The 21,190-nt window shown below is 38.9% G+C and overlaps 1 protein-coding gene across 1 annotated transcript in view; it reads left to right on the top strand.

Annotated features, from left to right (window-relative positions):
* USP31 (ubiquitin specific peptidase 31) overlaps positions 1-21,190 on the top strand; it is a 97,421-nt gene that overhangs the window by 47,232 nt on the left and 28,999 nt on the right. Inside the window, exons 2-6 of the mRNA XM_063099517.1 lie at positions 2,048-2,185; positions 3,094-3,182; positions 3,271-3,363; positions 3,971-4,106; positions 6,349-6,493. Coding sequence (XP_062955587.1) covers positions 2,048-2,185; positions 3,094-3,182; positions 3,271-3,363; positions 3,971-4,106; positions 6,349-6,493 — 601 coding nt within the window. The remainder of the gene's footprint in view (positions 1-2,047; positions 2,186-3,093; positions 3,183-3,270; positions 3,364-3,970; positions 4,107-6,348; positions 6,494-21,190) is intronic.

The raw sequence follows: 21,190 nt of genomic DNA on the forward strand, positions 1-21,190 counted from the left end.
GTCGCTGAAGTACATTTGGTACAGCTAAGAAGCTGACATTGGTATGTTACTATTGACCAAATTTGACACTTTGTTTGGATTTCACCAGTTATTTCCCTGTGGCCTTTTTCTGTTCCAAGATCCCATCTGGGATAGCACATCACATTTAGCCATCATGTCTTTTCTGGTCTGTGACAGTTCCTCAGACCTTCCTTATCTTTGAAGACCTTGACAGTTTTGAGTAGCACCAGTCAGGTTTTTTTTTGCAAAATGTCCCTCAATTTGGGTTTTGTCTGATGTTTTTCTTATGGCTAGACTGAGGTCATGAGTTTTTGGAAGGAAGAACACGGAGGTAAAATGTTCTTCTCATCACATCATATCAAGGGTGTGTGTAAGCAACGTGACTTACCATTGGTAATGTTAACCTTGATCAGTGGGCTGAGGTCATGTTAGCCAGTTTTCTTCACTGTAAAGTTACATTCTAACCCTCTTTCCATACTCTTGTCTCTGGAAGCAAGTCAGTATCAGAGCCCACAATCAGTGTTGGGGGCGGTAAGCTCTACCTCCCGGAGAAGGTTATTGACATAAATTATTTGGAATTCCTCCAACAGAAAGATTTGTGTCTTTTTCCGCACTTATTTATTCACTCAGTTATTTAATTATATCAGTGTAGACTCATTCATTCACGTTGGCTTGGAATCCAATATTATGTTTTTTATTTTGTTGCTCAAATTTTTCCAGCCTTGGCTATTGGGAGCTCTTTCGGGTTGATTCCTATGTCCCTTTGACTTGCCCCTGTCCCAGCCCTTGAATCAGCCATTTCTCCAAGGAGCTCTCGTTTTTTATTGGAGAATGGTGTTAGAAACTACAATCTGGGTGCTGGATGTGCATATTGTTCCTGGGGTATTGCTGCTTCTGTGCTTTTCAGTATACAGAGCTAAGAAATATGTATGTATATGGATCCAAATATACATAAATATCTGTAATTATTTATCTGTTAATCTTTATCTGTGTTAGGCTAAACATGAATTCATAGTGACATCTCCAACTGATGTAGTCCAGCCTTCTCTTCTTGTTTATCTGCAACTTCCCCTCTGACTGTGAGAAACTGGGCTCCTACCATTTACCATCCTCAGCAAGCTGTTCTTTAAGCAGACTTTTTTCCCTTTGCCCCTTACTAGGCTGTTGGCACCTTGAGCACTTATTAAATCTTAGTTTAATGAGTGTATCTTACATAAAAGTTTACCATTTTAGCGAAATCAACTTAAATAAATCTTATTGTAAGGTTGAAACAAAATTTTTAACTACTTTAAGTAATATATATTCATTGTAGAAAATTTAGATAATATGAAAAGTGAGAAGGAAAAAAAACCTCTAATTCCATCACCTAGAGATAGCACTTAATATCTTTGTATGTGTCATTTTAGAACTTTTTCTACTGTCTACACACACACAGTTTTTTTACATGAATACGTTAACACTTCACACTGATTTATAACCTTTTTGACTTAATATAGCTGTACTATGTAGAGTGGTTATGTCATATAGTTGTACCATAATTTAACCAGTTCCATTTTTAAGATGTTCAGGTTATTACCAATTTTTTGCTGTTACAAACTCTGATGAATATCTTCTTAAAAGTCTAGTCTGATGTTTTCCTTTAGATGTATTCCTAAAAGTAGGAATGATGGATAAGTGCATTTTAAGGTTTTTGGTACCTGTTTCTGGAGGTGAGGTTTTTGCAATAAGCATCTGGTTTTTTTTTTTTTTTTTTTTTTTTTTGGTCGTTTTTTTTTTTCGTGACCGGCACTCAGCCAGTGAGTGCACTGGTCATTCCTATATAGGATCCGAACCCGCGGCGGGAGCGTCGCTGCGCTCCCAGCGCAGCACTCTACCGAGTGCGCCACGGGCTCGGCCCAGCATCTGGTTTTTTTACTGCTGTCCTTCCGGGAAGTACTCTCTAACACCCTTAAGATCTTGTATCCTGCTTTTGGGATTATGAATAAATAGTTTATCTTTAAAGCCAGGAACTCACAACTGTTTGTGCTCATTTTATTTACCTGCATAGAGTATTGTGTCAAAGAATGCACTGCAGTATCGGGGAAATTCCCAGCACGATGCCCAGGAGTTTCTGCTGTGGCTTTTGGACCGAGTTCACGAAGACCTCAATCATGCTGTGAAGCAGGGTAGCCAGCCCCCTCTGAAGGTGAGGATGCACACTCCGCCAGGGCAGTCAGGGAGCAGCGAGCACCAGCCACTGGAGTGAGGAGAGTGTAGATTCTTCTCCCAACTGAATGCAGCTGAGGACTTGTTGCTGTCAGCTGAGTTAATATAGTGAAATTGACTGAGCTCTGGACGAGTGTAAAATTCAGTGGATACTTAAAAGAGAGTTCACCTTGTTTACTACTGTGCTGCGTAAGATATGAGACACTGTCCGCAAGGAATTTATGGTCATGAGAGGGGAAGCATTTGAGTATATGACGAACTTTGACTAAAATCAAGTGATTCCATCTCACTTAACTTTTTAAGCAGAAGATGTTTACTTTTTATTCTAATAAAACATACACCCTATAGATCACTGGAATGGATACACAATCAAAGAGGAAATGTGTAGATGTCTCTATTGTTAGGACTGAATTTGAGCATAGGAACTGAACCCCCAGAATGTTCTTACTGAGAAACATAGTGATTTATCCTCAGTTTTTATACATGTAGCCTTAATATGATGGGTAAAATGATTTATATAATGGAAAAAATTAAGGGGTTGCTTAATTTTTGATGAAAGGGTTGCTTTCCTCACATAGCTTTTAAAGTTTTTGACAATTCTGTTCTGTACTTCAAATTTCAAATTTCTAGTTTTGATAAGTTGTAATTATTCTGATTCAAGGTCTTTTTGTGCCTGAAAACACTGTACTGTCATGACTATATGTGTGTGGCTGACTCTCCCACCAAATTGAGACGTGCTCGTGTCGGGCACTGTGTCTCATCTTTGTATCTTATTGCCCTGTGACAGTGCTCTCTGCACATGGTAGCGGATGCTCAGGAACTAATTGTTAGGTGGAGGGACATGAAGAGGTTATAGTCTGTGAAATTGTACTTTTTTTTTTTTTTTAGCCACCATCGGAGGCTGATATCATGCCTGAGGGACCATCTTTTCCTGTCTGTAGCACTTTTGTACAAGAACTTTTTCAAGCCCAGTACAGGTATGAGCAAATCAAATTTTCCCTCTTATTTTGTCTGTTGATTTAGTTCTGGGTGATCTTAATGTGTCTTATGTTTTTGTTTTTGAAGATCATCTTTGACATGTCCTCATTGTCAGAAACAGAGCAACACTTTTGACCCTTTCCTCTGCATTTCTTTGCCGATTCCTCTTCCCCATACAAGGTAAGAACAGATTTAGTAAGATTAAGACTGTGAGGTGTGTTTGGTGTTCCTTTTCCTCTGTAGGCTCCTATTAGCCCTTCTTACTTATTAGACAAGTAATGGGATTAATTAAAAATTGAATGCAGGCATTGTTAAAACCACACAGAAATAAATGCCTGAGTTTGTAAGGTGAGCAGGCACATGAGGCAGGCAGGCGAGTGCTGTAGTCTGGTTTAGTTGGTCATCCACAAACAGTATGGGGGGAGGGTTTGTTGAGTAGTTTCTGGATTCTCTAGACCTTACATTGCACTTTTAATTAGTTGCTTTCTCTTGAGCTGTTTCTCAGAGTTTCCAGGAGTTAATGCTTGTTTTAAAGAAAACACAGAGCACAGAACCAAATTTGAATATGTTGTATTTTTGTTTTATGAAGACTGCCTGTTCCAAAGATCTGTTGATTATTGTTTGATAGTTCTACTTAGGTCCAAATGAAGTTTTTCCATTTGGCTCCCAAATAAAGGTGTGGGTTAGCTTCAGTTTTGTGTAGATTTCAGATCAGGTTTGTTTTGCTTCTTCTGTATTTTAGTTGAAATAAGTGACTAATGAGAAGATCTGACTTTGATCTGCACAGGCCTCTCTATGTCACTGTAGTGTATCAAGGGAAATGTTCTCACTGCATGAGGATTGGTGTGGCCGTACCTCTGTCTGGGAATGTCGCCAGGCTTCGGGAAGCAGTGTCTATGGAAACAAAGATCCCCACTGATCAGGTAATAAGCCTGCTAAGACCAATTACACCTGAGCCACAAAAGTGTCGCTTTCTGTTCTTCTGGAATTTCTTTACAGTTCTCTCTGCAAAATATGGTTAGATAGAAATTTAAAACCAGTTGCATCTAGCGTTGAGGAGAAAAAAATAAAGACCCCCAAGAATAAAATGTATAGAGAAACTTTTTATACTTCATTTAATTGTATGTATGTTTTTAAAAGCAGAAACTATGACTTTACACCGAGACTTTCTTGTAGCTTTGTTTCTTAAGTATAATTACTTAACCCCTCTTAAATCATTCTTGTGGGTGCATGTGTGGATGGTAGAATGATCATCCCTGTGATATGTAATAGTCAGAGGCTTGGAAAACTCAAGCAGTGACTCTGGAAAACCCCTTCCCATTATGGTGTTGGGAATGGACATCATGTTGCTAGTACAGTGTTCTGTGCCTAATAGATGCTCAATGTGTTTCATTTTCTTATTAAAGCTGGACCGGAGTCTCTTACCTTGTTTAGGTAAGAGGAAGTTGTGCCCTCCTTTTTGTGGGGGTGCATCTTTGATTAGTAGCTATGTTTAAATTGACCAAAAATACTTTTGGCCTGTTTGTGACTTGGCATATTTTTTGCATATAGCTTTTACTTAACTCTTTATTATGATTTTATTTGGAAAAATATTACTTGTTTAAGATTTACTAAGAAAAGATGACTCAGTGGCTAAACAGCTTTTCCCTAGATAGCTTCTGGAAGCTGCTGTGTAATCACTTGAATAATAAAGGTGTTTTGTACTTTGGCTTCATGTATCCTCACTTGGGAAGTTGCCACAGTAAAACAAATACAACCATCAGTGTTGCCCTAATACAGCAAATATCTCATTTTCCTAGGCCAGGTACTGGCACACTGATAAAATGTTTATGTTCTTTCTTACTCTAAAGAGCTCATTGATTCTTTTTTTCCCCTTCAGAATGAGGGGAAAGACAGGGAGGGAATCTCTGGTGGTGTCCAACACAAATCTGGTTGCATCTTTAAAGCTTCCAGTGCTGTCTGGCTCTTTTCGCCTGTGGTTTAAATAGGTGAAATAATTACAGGTTTGCTTTTTGAACTTCACCTTGCTGGAGAGAGTAAATTATACTTGCATGTTCACCAGCAGAAAAACAACATGGTCATTAAATTCATTAGAAGGAAAATGAGCCAGGAACATTTTTCCTGGACTATTTTTGGAATATGCCACTGTCCCCTTTTGCCTCACAGACAAGCGTAGAATGTTAGTGCTGGTAGAGGGGACTTTATGCGTCCACTCCAACCCCCTCAATTGAAGAAGGCCTGGAGAAACCATGACTTGTTCAAGGTCACAGGACTGGTTGGTGTCAGGCTGGGACTGGAACCGCCTCATGCCCAATCCAGTGCTTTTTCACTAGATAGTGCTGCTGAGCATGTAATGAAGTCTTTAAATGTCTCCATTGTTTTTCTTCCCATCTTTTGTTTTTGTTTTATTGTAAAATACTCAGCCATTTCAGAAATATAACAAAGTGAAAATATCTCATACATAGTACTAGGGTTACTAACTGTAATACTATGTTATACAGTATTTATTCAGATTTCTTTCTGTGCATACACCACATTATTTTATAAAAATAGAATCATTTACACATATTGTTTTTTACCTTGCTTTTTGTTTACCTCAATCTTTCCTTGTTAGCTCATTCTTTTTGATAGCTTTCTAGTTCCAGTAGGTCTACAATATATTTAACTTGTCACTGTTGGACATTTGGGTTGATTTCATTTTTTCCCAATGTGAATATCTATATGTATTTGACATTTAACCTGAAAAGAAGAAAATTTAACGATGTGGGAGAAAGTCTCTGAGTCAGATGTGGACTCTGTCCTTGGTGTGAGACGGGCTTGCCTATGGCTGTAGAACTGCAGCCAAGTCTCTTGACCTCTCTTCCTCCTGTGAAAGAAAGGGGCTGGATTTTAATAACCTCCTGGGTCTCTTCTACACCAGTATTTAGAGGAACTCTGGGTTTGGTGCCACAGAGTTCTGAAATCAGAGTGTGTTCTTTGGTACCCAGTTACAGAGGATATTGTGCTTCCAAGATTGTCTCATTAAAGGTAGGTAATGTGGGCTCTGTGAGGTCCTCTCAGACCACTGCAAGTCCCAACCATCTGGAAAAGCTCACAATACAATTGGGAGATCAATTTGTACTGACTCTCTGGTTACCCAACTATTTACGTTTTTCCCATTTTTAGATTGTGTTAACAGAAATGTACTATGATGGGTTCCATCGTTCCTTTTGTGATACAGACGACCTGGAAACAGTCCACGAAAGCGACTGCATTTTTGCCTTTGAGACTCCAGAGATATTTAGGCCTGAAGGAATACTCAGTCAAAGAGGTAAATGAGCACCTGTTTCTGTAATACTGCCTGATTTGCATGTTTAACAGCTGTCTACCCTTTCAGATGTCTATTATATGATGGCATCATGTTTTTAAAATTATGGTAAAGTACACATAAAGTGATTTTTTCTTATGATGGTATAAGTTTTATTTATAACATATTTCCCTAGAAGATGGCAGCTATTACTGTTATAGGCAAAGATATGTTCATAGTTGGGACAACCCCTTACTGAGACTCAAGACTGACTATGTCCTCCCTTAAGTGGCCTTTTAAGAATCTTATGATGGCACTCAGAGAGATATATTATGCCATAGCTTTTTTTTTCCTCGTATTTTGCTACTAGCTCTTATGCTTACCTACATTTTAAAATCTTTGCTGTAGAATATTTTCTTGATACTTGGTTTTAAGAAATTTGCATGTAACTCTTCATTGATGGGTAGCAAAATAAAGTAAAACTCTGGACAAAACACTGTTCCTTTTACTGCAGTTTGGGCTGTAATTTGGAACTTAGCCTGTCTGTCGACTACCTTTGGAGGATTATGGGGCTGTTCTGATTTTGAGAGTTTCCAAGCAACTCAAACTTTGTTCTTGACCTTAGTGTTTTTCATGGTTCTTCCTGGGGCATCTCTTCTTTTTGTTGTAATCCTGTAGTTATTAATGCATGTGTCACTGTCACCTGGGAACTGGTTAGAAATGCAAATTCTTGGACCCCTCCCTGGACCCAGTGAATGAGAAACTCTGGGGGCAGGGCTCAGCAATCTTTTTTAACAAGGCTCTTGGTGATTCTGATGCAAGTGAAGTTTGAGAACTGCTGCTGTCCCTAGTTGTATCAGTATTTTGTACTGCCATAATTTTTAGCACTAAATTCTCCCATTAGCCCCCACTTTTCTTCTGGTTCCAGTTCCATTCTGTAACTTCCACTTGTGTACTGGAATTTCCACTTAGAAAGCCTCCAGGCATCTAAACAGCATTTCTTTCTTATTCCCGTTCCTCCTGTGTTTCTTCTATGGAATAATGGAACCACCATCCTTCGCTTTACTCAGGCTGGATCCCAGCTTTGTGACTTCTCCCTCAAAATTCACACAGACCTGATCGCACACTTTCCATTTTTTCCCTTCATTCTACTGCCACTGACACAGTTCAGACCAGTCTCAACTGGGCTTTTCCAGTAATTTCTTTTTTTTTTTCTTTTTTGTGACCAGTAAGGGGTTTGTAACCCTTGGTTTGGTGTCGCCTGCACCGTGCTCAGCCAGCGAGCGCACCGGCCATCCCCGCCGCTGTGCTCCCAGCGCCGCACTCTCCCTAGTGAGCCACGGGGTCGGCCCGTAATTTCTTTACTTTTATTTTTATCCCCGGACTTTCTTCTGTCCAGTTATTTCTCCACAGTGCCAGCAAACTTATTCTAATACAGTCAGCCCTCTGTATTGGCAAGTTCTGCATCCGTGGATTCAAAGAAACACTAATCAAATATATTCAGGAAAAAAAAAATAACAATACAACAATAAAAAGTAATATGAATAAAAAACAATATAGTTGACAACCATTTACACAGCATTGCATTAGGTATTATAAGTAATCTAGAGATGTTTTAAGGTATATGGGAGGATGTATGTAGGTTATATGCAAATACTACACCATTTTATACAAGGGACTTGAGTATCCTCAGATTTTGGTATCTGTGGGGGATCCTGGAATCAGTTCCCCCACGAATACCCGGGGATGACTGTACACAGTTCTGATCATATTTTTTGTGTATTGACCTATGGTGGTTCCCCCTTGTCTAGGATTATATCTGAACATCTTGGAAGAATGCATGACCCTCACAATTTGGTCCTTGCCTTTCTTTCCAGCCTCTCTACTATATTCCATCTCCTTCCCCATGTATTCTATTTCAAGTTGCTCTTTTATTTCTCAAACATGCCATGTGCTCTCCTCTTGCCTGGCTGTTTGCTGAGAATTTACTTCTCTAGCTTCTGTCTCATTAGCTTTTGCTTTGTCTCCCTCATGCCCCCTGCAATCTCCCCATCCTGCCAGCCCTAAGCAACCACTATTCTACTTTCAGTCACTGTAGATTTCCTTGGTCTAGATTTTCATTTGAATAGAATCATAGAATATGAGACCTTTTGTGATTGGCTTCACTTAGCATGATGTTTTCAAGGTTCATTCATATTGTAGCATATATAACTTCATTCCTTTTCATGGTTGAATAATATTTCATTGTCTGTATGTATCATATTTTGTTTACACAGTTATCATTTAGTAAACACGTCAATTATTTCCTCCTTTTGGCTATTACGAACAATGCTGCTCTGAACATTCCCGCCCATGTTTTTGTGTGGTCATGTTTTCATTCCTCTTAGGTACGTACCTAGGAGTGGAATTACTGGTTATATTGTAACTCTATGTTTAATCATCAGGGGAACTAGCAGACCGTTTTCCAAAGCAACTACACCATTTTACATTTCCAGCAGCAGCATACGAGGGTTCTGGTTTCTCTGCCTCCTTGCCAACTGTTTTTACTATCTGACTTCTTGATTCTAGCCTCTCTGGTGGATGAGTAGTGGTATCTCATTATGGTTTTGAGTTGCATTTTGCAAATGACATGATGTTGAACATCTTTTCATGTGCTTGATGGCTATTTGTATATCATCTTTGGAAAAATGTCTATTCAGGTCTTTTGCTCATTTTTAAATTGCATCATTTGCTTTTTATTATTGAGTTGTAGTAATTCTTTAAGGGTCTTCTGGATATTAGACCTGTATTAGTCTGTTTCTATTGCTTGTAACAAAATACTCGGAACTGGGTAATTTATAAAGAAAAGGAAATTTATTGCTTACAGTTTCTTAGGCTAGGAATTCCAAAGTCCATCTGGTGGTGGTGACAGTGACCCAGTGGTCTCATATTGCAAGGTGGTGGAAGCAGAGAGAGCAGGGAGAGCAAGCAAGAGAGAGGAAGACAGACTCTCCCCTTCTTTTAAAGCCCTCAGAACCACGCCCCTGAGCACCATTTTTGATCCATTCACTATGGCATGGTCTTACAATCTAATCACGTCTTCAAGGCTCCACCTTTCAATTACCATAATAGCATTTCCCACCTTTTTAACAGTCCCAGTGGGGGCTAAGTTTCTAATACATAAAACTTGGGGGACACAATTCAAGCTTCCATGAATTTTGGGGGGACATAATTCAATCCACTACAAGACCCTTATCAATACATGATTTGTAGATATTTTGTCCCATTCTGTATGTAGGCTGTCTTTTTACTTTCCTGATAATGTCCTTTGATACACAGAAGTTCTTAATGCTTGTGTGAAAAGGATAGCTGAAATGGCAGAAGCTTCTTTGGATTTTTCTTTAAGGGTCCAGGCCAGAGCTGTGGGCAGCCCTCTAGAGGTGGACACCTTAGCAGTTGTGTTAGCCCGAGGGAGAATAGCATGTGCGCTTCGCGTCAGACCCGGGATAGACTGCTTCTTACCATCTTGCCCTTTTTCTTTGAATTTTAGTTTCTTTATGGGAAGTGTGGGAGTAATAACCCTACCTTGGAGTGTTGATGCAAGATCGTATGAGATCAGTTATGTCAGACATTCCACAGCGACTGGCCATAGTAAGCCCTCAGTGAAGGGAAACTATTTTCATGTTTCTGGTTATTGCTTCTAGTGTTGTGTTATTGGTAATCCCACATTTAGGTGACCTTTTCTTCAGCAATAAATGAATCAATTACAGGTGTTTTGAGCACCTATCAATAACTTGTACCATAATTGGCATGAATGGTCGGTATAAAAGGAGTATATTTTAGGTCTTTGATACTAATTGAACAGAGATTTATAGAACTTACTTAGCAAAGATAATATGGGAGGTACTGATGAGCGTAAAGAAGACCAACCTCTGGCCCTCAAACAGCTCACCATTTAATGAGCTCTTTGTAAGGTTTAGCCTTGGTCAGTTTGTGTAGGAGTATTATCACTACCCAAAATAAAGTATAAAGTATTGGGGAAAGCATAAGAGGGAGCCACTAGAACTGCCTTGGGATGGATTAGAGGATGCCATAGAGGAGGTGACATTAGATTTGAATATAAAGCTTGAGTAGGCTGCCAAAGACAAAGAGGTGTAGAGGAAAGGCCTTGCAGTTCCAGTGGAGTGGAAGGGGCAGAAGCCAAAGTGGAGTGGGATGAGGAATAAGCAGGAGGTCAGGGAGAGGGGTCAGTGAAGCTCTTCCTCTTTTGGCCTTAGTATAAATGAAGCATAGGTGGTAGATTGTGCTCAGTCTTTAAAAAGTGAGGGGCATTTTCTTCTGAGACAGGGAAGAAGGGTTGTGGGTGAAGATGGAAACTTTTGAGGTGGAGCAGTGGGAAGGCGAGGTAGTTTGGATCCAGAAGACTTGATGTCAGCACAGGAGGAGATAAGGTCAACAGGGTGAGTGAGGTGTGTTTGGGCACTTGAACAGAATGGAAGAGTCTTGGAGCAGGGAGGACTGCAGCTGCTGCTCTTACCCCGGGCTGCTGCCCCCTCTTGGCACCACCTTGGGCTCAGGCACTCACCTGACCCTCCCTTCTCAGTATTTTGGCTGGTACCTTTCTTCTGCCCACTCCTTAGTTTGGAGTTACAGAGTGTTCTCTTCTCATCCTTTATCTTAGTTTGACTGTCTCCCTAGACTGTGTAATCACCTCTCCTAGTTTGAACTGCCACCCATATATCACATGTGTATTTCTGTGTCAGACACACATCCTGCCGTCAGACCTGTACATCTTAGTATCTTTACCTGGATTGTCCACAGACACCTCAAACTTTGTTTAAAACCTAATTTTTTTCTCTTCAAACTGGCTCGTTTCTCATATTTCTTGTTGAAGTTAATGACACTGCCATCCATCTGGTCTTCCAAGACAGATACCTGAGAATCAAACTTTCTTTTCCTCACCCCATACACACCTTAACCTTTGTGGTTTGTTTTACTTTCCGAATAGTCCACATCCATCTCTCCCACTCCACTTGCCCTGCTGTTTTTATTTTAGACGACCATTCCTGCTTTCTTAGAATAGAGCAGTGGTCTTCCACCTGCCTTGATCTCACCTCTTCTGCAAGTCCCTCATGACTTTTCTGTCAGACTATGATTAAGAGCTCAGGCACAGTCAAGAGAGGAGTTGTACCTGCTCCATAGGTGTTAGGAGGATTTAAAGTAATGATGCATGTTTTTTTCACACCTGTGGGGCTTTGTGCCACATATTGATCACTCTTCCCGAAATGTGCTCCTCACCCCTTTTGGCCTGCTCCTTTTAGTCTTCTCACAAGCCCTGGAATCTTCTTGGACATCTACTAACAGTCTTGGGGGCTTCATCCTCTGACTCAAATCTTCTGTGCATGCAGATATTATTGTGATATTTATTACATAGTTCTCAATATTTATATGTCTGTCTCCCCCACTAGGCTGAGAAGGCTGTAGTGGAATGAATTATGTCCCCCCAAAACTCACTGAAGCTTGAATTGTGTCTCCCAAGTTTTATGTATTAGAAACTTAGCTCCCACTGTAACTGTTAAGAGAGTGGGAAATCCTATTATGGTAATTGGAAGGTGGAGCCTTCAAGAGGTGATTGGATTGTAGGACCATGCAGTAGTGAATGGATAAAAAATGGTGGTGGTTTTGAGGGCTTTAAAAGGACAGTACACGAGGAACTGTCTTTCTCTGCTGTCTCTGCTTCCACCATCTTCCAATGTGAGACCGTTGGGTCACTGTTGCCGCCACCAACAGATGGACTTTGGACTTCCCAGCCTCAGAAACTGTAAGCAATAAACTTTGTTTTCTTTATACCCAGTTCCAAGTATTTTGTTATAAAGAACAGAAACAGACTAATACTAAGGCCATGGGTTATCTCTCTTCTACCTTTGAGTGGCCTCCCCGGTACCTCACATATGGTAGTAATGATGTCAGAGATGCAGGTTCTTGGATTTCCTGAGGGAGGAATCCTGTTGGGAACCCACAGTAACTTCAAGCTCACACAGCAGAGTCACACTCAAACTCAAGTTTATTGCAAAGCGAATGTAAACGCAGTGAGGAGCGCCCCATGGTTTTACAGGGCGAGCTTATATCTTGATTTCTGTGGGAGGGAGGATTTCTCTCTTAATTAGAGGAGGAATATTCAAGAAAAAAGGGAGAACAGGGGATTTTGGTGCTTTTTGCAGGTGCAAGCTCTTTTTGCTTTCTCGCATGTGCGGTGAGGGGCTCTGAAGGGAAAGCTCACATGCAGCAGGGTCAGTTTTCCCTCAAGTTCGCCTTTTTCGGTGTAGCACCACATATGGAAAATATGTTCTCAGTCATTTGCACCTAGGTTCCTTTTTAGTGTGCGTGTGTTGTGGTCTTTGTGGTTTGTTTCCTATTCAGAAAACCACAGAGTTCTGAACAAGGGCAAGCTGATTGGTAGGGTGGTAAATCTGCTGTCAGCAGGTGTTAGCTCATTATGGGTTCATTGACTGCAAAATGAGGAGGTGGCTAATATCTGTTCAGCCTGAACAAACAGCCTGCCTGGGGCATGTCCCTATTCTGTCTTGCCTCAGTGATGCCAGAGGAGAGGGTCTGGGGAGGTCCTATGGCTGATCTCAACCCACCCCATCCTCTACCAGGTTCTTGACTCCACCATGGGAAAGAATTCAAGAGAAGAGTTGGAATAGAAAGTGAAAAGAGATTCAATGTACAGAATAAGTACACACTTCACAGGGAAAGTACGGGCTGGCTCCAGAGACAGAGCAGTGGCCGCAGCAAGTTTAATACAAAAGTAAGAAATATGTACTTCACAGATAAAATACAGGCTGGCTCCAGAGTGAGCAGTAGCCTGCTGAAGGAAGTGTAACACAAAAACTAAAGTATACACACCTCACAGGTGAAGTGTAGGCTGGCTCCAGGGAGAGAGTGAGCAACAGCCCTGCTGTCTTCCTGGATTCTGCTTTTATAGCTTGGCTCTCTCTACATGTATTCATGCTATCTAATGAAAATTCAACTAAGGGGTGGTTCCCAGTTATGTAACAGGTTATGTAACCCAGCCGTGCACATGCTCAGATGGTCTCTGGAGCATATTTATTGGTCAGATTCCACCAAATACATTTAAAATATGCTAGGTGCTCACCAGCGCCTCCAGTGGAAGGCCGTTCATAGGATAAACTTTCTACTGAGCATGCTCAGCCACTGGAATTACTAAGTCTGCTTCCCTCAGTCTCAGTCTCTGCATGTCCCGCCAAAAATAGGTGCAAGAAGAAACTATAGCTCAGGACTCAGATGTGAGTGGTTTGAGACCCAGGGGAGTGGCCTGAAACCCAGCCCCAGGGAAACTGAGCATCTCCTGTGTCAGTAGGACCTTAATTAATGAAGACTAAGTGAATGACAGTTCTGGGTAAAGAGATCAGGGAATTATAAACAAAAGGTAAGTGCAGCTTTGCCTGTTAATAGGCAAGGAAGGAAAACAGTAATACTTGTACAGAATTTATTTGTGTTGGAAACTTTTCATTTTGAAATAGTTTCAGACTTAGGTAAAGGTTGCAAAAGTAGTACAAAGAATTCTGATATACCTTCCCTCGGATGCTCCAAATTGTTAACTTTTTACTATGTCTTACCACATTTCTTCTCTTTCTCTATTATGTATATGTGTGTTTATAATTTTTTCTGAATCATTTGAGAGTAAATTGCAGATGTATTGATCCTTTATGCTTAAATACTTCATTGTGTATTTCATAAAACAAAGCTATTATCTTAACAAAACTAAAGTACACTTATCAAAATGAGGAAATTAAAATTGATATAATACTACAGTTTTTTTAGCCTGATAGTTTTTTGTTGGTTGGAAAGTCGTCACTGTATGTTCTACTTCCAGACAGAATAGTCATCAGAAATATATGGCATATTGGACATTGTCTTGGACTACTGTCCTGAATTCCAGACTCACAGAACTGTCATCTGATCTGCAGATTTTATTCACATTTTGTCATCTGTGCCACTATTGTACTTTAGAGCAAAATAAAAAAAATTTTCTGATGCAGCATCTAATCACGTGTTGTATTTGGTTGTCATTTCTCTTTGGTCTTCTTGAATGTGTGAGGAGCAGTTCATAGTCTTTCATAACTGGCACTTTTGGAGAGTATGGGCTATTTGTAGAATGTCCCTCAATTTGGGTTTGACCGACATTTCATCATTAGATTCGGGTTGGGTATTTTTGGCAGTATGCCGTGGAAGTGCTGTTGTGTTCCTCCCAGGACATCATAGCAGGAGGCATGTGACACCTGTATGTCCTGTTGCTATTGAAGCTAGCTTTGATAACCGTTTAAGGTAGTGTCTGCCAGGCTTCCTCACTGTAAAGTCACTGTTGCAGCCTTGTAACTAACAAATATCTTGTGTCGAGATACCTTGACAATATGAAAATACCTTAACTTTCCATGAACTTTCACCCCTAGGCTTATCATTCATTGGATCATCTTGCCAGAATCAGTTAGAGGGATGGTTACCAAATGATAATTTTCTAATTTTGTTCTTCCTTCAACATTTATTAGTTGGACTTCTGAACCAGTTTATAATAAGCTGGCAGGACTGCAGAGAGAAGGACACTCTAATAATACACTGCTGCTGGCAATGGAAACTGGTGCGGCCCTTGTGGAAGACAGTTTGACAGCACAATTCAGGAGCCTTAAAAATACCTAAAGCCTTCAATTCAGTGACCTCACTTCTAGGAAAAAATCCTGAAGGAATGACCAGAGATGCATGTAAGGATTTATACACAGGATAGCCATCACACGGTTATAAATAGTGAAAAAATATGACAGTCTACAAACACGAACTGGTGATGCTGTATCTGAACACTGAAATGTTTTATAGGCATGAAATATCATGATTTAAGAGAAATCTTCAAGGACACAAGAAGATGTGAGCGATATAATAATTAAATGAAAAAAATATAATTGTCACATTTTTATTAAGATATAACTATGTAGCTGTATGGAACAATAACAAATATGTCAAAATATTAATAATAGATGCACCTGGGTTTTTGAATTGCAGGTGATTTTGATTATTTTTAAAACACTTTTGTATATTTTGAAATTTTTACAATGAGCATGTATCATTTTTGTAACTAGGAAAAATATTTTGAAATGGAAAGGATGAAGGAAATAGAAATTATTAAAAAGTACAGTTATATTCATATTTAATATTAAATTATAAGAAAGGATGATTTGAGATTAATGAAATTAATCCTTGGTAATGATTATGATCATAATTAACGTTAAACTGAATAGCAGCAGCAATGTATATAGTTCAAAAAAACAAAAAAAATGATAAATTGTAAAAGTTCTTGATGGAGTTTTTTTTTTAAACTTGCAATTGTTAGCCTTTTAATGATTAGTTAGATTAAAATTAAAGACATAAAGGAAATGAATAATATTAATATAGTTAGGTAGAACAGTTGCTAGTTTTAGTGAATCAGGAAAACTACAGTAAAGGAAATCTGAATAAATTTTTAAAAGTTATCAATTTAGAGGATAAATAGGTCGCAAAGTGATATACAAAGAAATACACAAGTGTATGCAAAATGAATTTAAAAAATGTAAGGATAAATAAAAAATGTAATTAAGAGCTATTTACTTAATAGCGAAAATAAAAAATACACAAAAATCTCTGGAAGATAGTCAAGGTAGTGTTTAGAGATGAAGGCAGAGCTTTAAGTACTTTCATCATACTATTGAAAGAGAAAAGATAAAGTTAAGCATTTAATTTCTGATTATAGGGGGAAAAAGCTAACAAAAAAGTAGGAGGAAAAGAATAAAAGTGAGAAATCTAGGGGGCTTTCTGGGCTTGTTAACCTGCTTCCGATTGGTGCCTGTTTCTTCTGTGTCTGTGTCTTTTATCTTTGTCTCCCCGTCCATCACCACTGCTCTCTGTTCAGATTTTCATCATCTCACAGTTGTTTTTCTTGTTTCCAATCAAATCCTCATCTCCCTTATTGCCAATGGTGATCTTCTGGACCTTTAATCTGATCTCTCTGTGTTGAACATCTGACCTCACTGCCCGTCCTACCCAGTTCTCACGCCTTATACTTCACACAGGTGCTGCCTGGTGTGTGGTCCTCGTGTACCTCACCAGCTGCTTCTCTCTACCTGTGCAGGTTCACTTTAAGCTACTTGCAGTCTCTAGTGCACATGTGTGTGTTTATAGCTCTGTGCTGTTCCCCTACTCTACTCTTGAAGACTACTTTAAGCACCTTTTAATAGGATCTTTCCATAACTTAGAGAGCAAAGTTGATCACTTCCCGTACTACCATATAAATCACTATACTCTTCTGTATTCCTTTTTTGTTGTTCTTCTGTATCTACCTCATTACAACAGGAGTTTGTGTGCCCACTACTTTGTCATGTGTTTAATGCTGAATAAAAGTATTAATAAATAAATTTGACATAAAAACAGTAGGAAGAGATCAATCCCGAAGCTGGTTCTTTGAAGGAATAAAAGCTACCACTAAGGTAGCCAAAACTTTTGCAGTTCTAATTAAAAAGCCATTTGGATTGGGTAAGGTACCAAGCATACAAAGATAAGATGGTTTCTGCTTAATGAGAAGGTAATGTCCTAAATTCTAAGGTGTAGAAATAGGATTGTTTAATACAACAAAAACAACCCTAATTTATGGACCAATGTTATATTTAAAGGATACGTATAAAAACAGTGACTTTAAAATGAGGAATTAAAAAAAAAAAGGCTTCCTACTGTATTTCCGTTATTTAATATTGTTTAGACTGTTCTAGCTGGTGCAATAAGACATGGAAAACAATGAGGAATACATGTTGACTCAAGGGAGCCATTGTCAGACCAGTGGCTCGGACGTCTCTCAATCGCATTTGCTTAGAGATGAAACAGAACAGAATTCAGTTTAAAACCGATCTGTTGATGAGAGTCACAAGTAGGAGGGATGGGATGAAGAGGGGAGAGGCCTCTTTTGAGGCAGATTTGACAGAACTCAGATCCTAGGAAATTACTGATTGAGTTTGGATTCCTTTAATTGCCTCAATTTTATTAAATCTCAGTTTGTCCAGTCATTAGTAATGGCTTGGAGACTTCTGTCTCAATTGCATGCTGGAATCTTTTGAGAAGCATAAAAAAAATGCCTGGAACTCACCTTACATCAGTGGAGCCAATATTTCTGGGGGCTGGGGCCTGGGCTTTGGTCTCCCCCCTCCTTAAAAAAAAAAGAGCTCCCCAGGTGATTTTAATGTGCTGCCAGCAATATTAATCATTGGTTTAAGGGGAAGGTGAAAAACCATTACTTTCTTTTTAAAAAAAATTAATTTTATTATGAATATTCATGAGATACAAAACTGATTGTCACCCTTGTGGCATGATGTGAGGGCCAGATTCATACTGGCAGAATACCCATTACCGGAAATTGCTTCTGTACCCTGTATCCCCCACCCAGTTATCCCTACCTCCCTCCCCCTCCCCCTTCCCCCCATTCTACATTGTAACCCAAGGAATGTTTTCTCCCTCTGCAAGACCAACGCACTACTGTGGTCTTTTTTTCCTTCCTTCTTTCTCTTAGCTCCCACAAATGAGTGAGAAAGTGCACAGTGTTTATCCCTCTGTGCTTTGCTTATTTCACTCAACATAAGGTTCTCCAGGCTCATCCATGTTGTTGCAGATGGGAGTATTTCATTCTTTTTTATGGCAGAGTAGTATTCCATGGTGTATATATACCACAGTTTCCTTATCCAGTCATCCATTGGTAGACATTTAGGTTGGTTCTATGTCTTTCCTATTGTAAACAGAGCTGCAATGAACATGGGAATGTAGGTATCCCTTCGACATGATGATTTCCATTCCTCTGGGTATATATCCAGAAGCGGGATTGCTGGATCATATGGAAGATCTATCTGTAGTTGTTTGAGAAACCTCCATGCTGTTTTCCATAGTGATTGTACTAATTTACAGTCCCACCAACAGCGTAGGAGTGTTCCCTTCTCTCCACACCCTCGCCAGCGTTTGTTATTCACTGTCTTTTTTATTATAGCCAGTCTAACTGGGGTGAGGTGGTATCTCAATGTAGTTTTAATTTGCATTTCCCTGATGACTAGTGATGTTGAGCATTTTTTCATGTACCTGTTGGCCATTTGTATGTCTTCCTTTGAAAAATGTCTATTCAGCTCCTTTGCCAATTTTTTAATTGGGTTATTTATTTTTTTTACTGTATAATTGCTTGAGTTCTGTGTATATTCTGGATATTAATCACTTGTCAGATGCATAGTTATCAGAAATTTTGTCCTACTCTGTAGGTTGTCATTTCACTCTGTTGATTGTTTCCTTTGCTGTGCAGAAGCTTTTTAGTTTGATATAGTCCCATTTGTTTATATTTTCTTTTTGCTGCTTGTGCTTCAGGCTCATGTTCATAAAGCCTGTGCCCAGACCTAGTTGCTGAAGTGTTTCACCTATATTTTCCCTCAGTAATTTTACTGTTTCAGGTCTTATACTTAAGTCTTTTATCCATTTTGAGTTGATTTTAGTGTATGGTGAGAGATGCATATCTAGTTTCATTCTTCTGCATATGGATATCCAGTTTTCCCAGCACTACTTGTTGAAGAGGCAGTCTTTTCGCCAATCTAGATTTTTGTTGTCTTTGTCCAATATCAGATGGCTGTAAGCCTGATGGGTGATTTCTGGGTTCTCAATTCTACTCCACTGGTCTGAATGTCTATTTTTATACCAGTACCATGCTGTTTTGGTTACAATAGCTTTGTAGTATAATTTGAAGTCTGGTAGAGTTATGCCTCTGGCTTTATTTTTTTGCTCAGTATTGCTTTGGCTATCCAGGGTCTATTGTTGTTCCATATGAAAGGTAAGATTGTTTTTTCCTTTTCTGTGAAGAATATCATTGGTATTTCGATGGGGATTGCATTGAATCTGTAGATCACTTTGGGTAGTACAGACATTTTCACAATGTTAACTCTTCCAGTCCAAGAGCATGGAATTTTTTTCCCTCTTTTTGTGTCGTCTTTAATTTCTTTCAGAAGTGGTTTGTAGTTCTCATTGTAGAGGTCTTTCACCTTCTTGGTTAAATTGATCCCTAGGTATTTTGGGGTTTTTTTGTGACAATTGTAAATGGGCTTTCTTTATTTCTCTTTTTTTAGTTCATTATTTGAGTATTTAAATGCAACTGATTTGGGGGCATTTATTTTGTGTCCTGCAATGTTACTGAAGTTATTAACCAGCTCTAGGAGTTCTTTGATAAAGTCTTTAGGTTTTTCTATATATAGAATCATGTCATCTTCAAATAGAGAAAGTTTGACTTTGTCTTTTCCAGTCTGGATTCCCTCTACTTCTTTCTCTTGCCTGATTGCTCTGGCTAGTACCTCTAGTACTATGTTAAATAGAAGTGGTGAGAATGGGCATCCTTGTCTTGTTCCTGTTCTTAAGGGAAAGGCCTTCAGTTTTTCCCCATTTAGAATGATATAGGCGGTGGGCTTGTCATAAATGGCTTTTATTGTGTTGAGATATTTTCCTTCTATACCTAATTTGTTGAGAGTCTTTATCATGAAGGGATGTTGAATTTTGTCAAATGCTTTTTCAGCATCTACTGAGATAATCATATGGTTTTTGTCCTTGAGTTTGTTGATGTGATGTATCACATTTATTGACTTTCATATGTTGAACCATCCTTACATCCCTGGGATGAATCCCACTTAATCATAGTGTATAATTTTTTAAATATGTTGCTGTATTCTGATTGCTAATATTTTGTTGAGGATTTTAGCATCTAGGTTCATCAAAGATATTGGCCTATAATTTTCTTTATTTGTTGTGTCCTTATCTGGTTTTGGTATCAGAATTATGTTGGCCTCATAGAATGAGTTTGGGAGAATAGCTTCTGTTTCAATTATTTGGAATATCTTGAGGAGAATTGGTAATAACTCCTCTTTGAAAGTTTGATAGAATTCAGCTGTAAAGCCATCTGGACCTGGACTTTTCTTTGTTGGAAGATTGTTAATTACCACTTTAGTCTCCTTGCTTGTTAATGGTCTCTTCAGGTTTTCTTTCTCTTCTTGGTTCAGTCTTGGTAGTTTGTATGTGTCTAGAAACTTATCCATATCTTCCAGATTTTTGTTGTCATACAGTTGTTTATAATAGTCTCTAATGATTCTTTGTATTTCTGTGGTATCAGTTGTAATGTCTCCCTTTTCATGTCTGATTTTTGCTATTTGGGTCTTCTTTTTTTTGTTAACCTAGCTAATGGTTTGTCTATTTTATTTATCTTCTTGAAAAACGAACTTTTTGTTGTGTTGATTCTTTTTATTGTTTTTTGGGTCTCTATTTCATTTAGTTCTGCTCTGATCTTGCTTATCTCTTTCCATCTACTACCTTTAGGTTTGGATTGTTCTTGTTTCTCAGGTTCTTTGAGGTGTAGTGTTAGGTCGTTTATTTGAAGTCTTTCCATTCATTTGATGTAAGCATTTATTGCAGTAAATTTGCCTCTTAGTACTGCTTTTGCAGTATCCCACAGGTTTTGGTATGATATATCTTTTGTTTTCATTAGTTTCTAGAAATTTTTTGATTTCCTGTTTAATTTCTTCTTGGACCCATAGGTTATTCAGGAGCCTGTTATTTAGTTTCCATGTATTCCTATAGTTTCCAGAGTTTTGCTTATTATTTATTTCCAATTTTAGTTCACTGTGGTCTGAAAAGATA

The sequence above is a fragment of the Cynocephalus volans genome, chromosome 6 (assembly GCF_027409185.1).
Source record: "Cynocephalus volans isolate mCynVol1 chromosome 6, mCynVol1.pri, whole genome shotgun sequence".
Taxonomy (NCBI): Eukaryota; Metazoa; Chordata; class Mammalia; order Dermoptera; family Cynocephalidae; genus Cynocephalus; species Cynocephalus volans.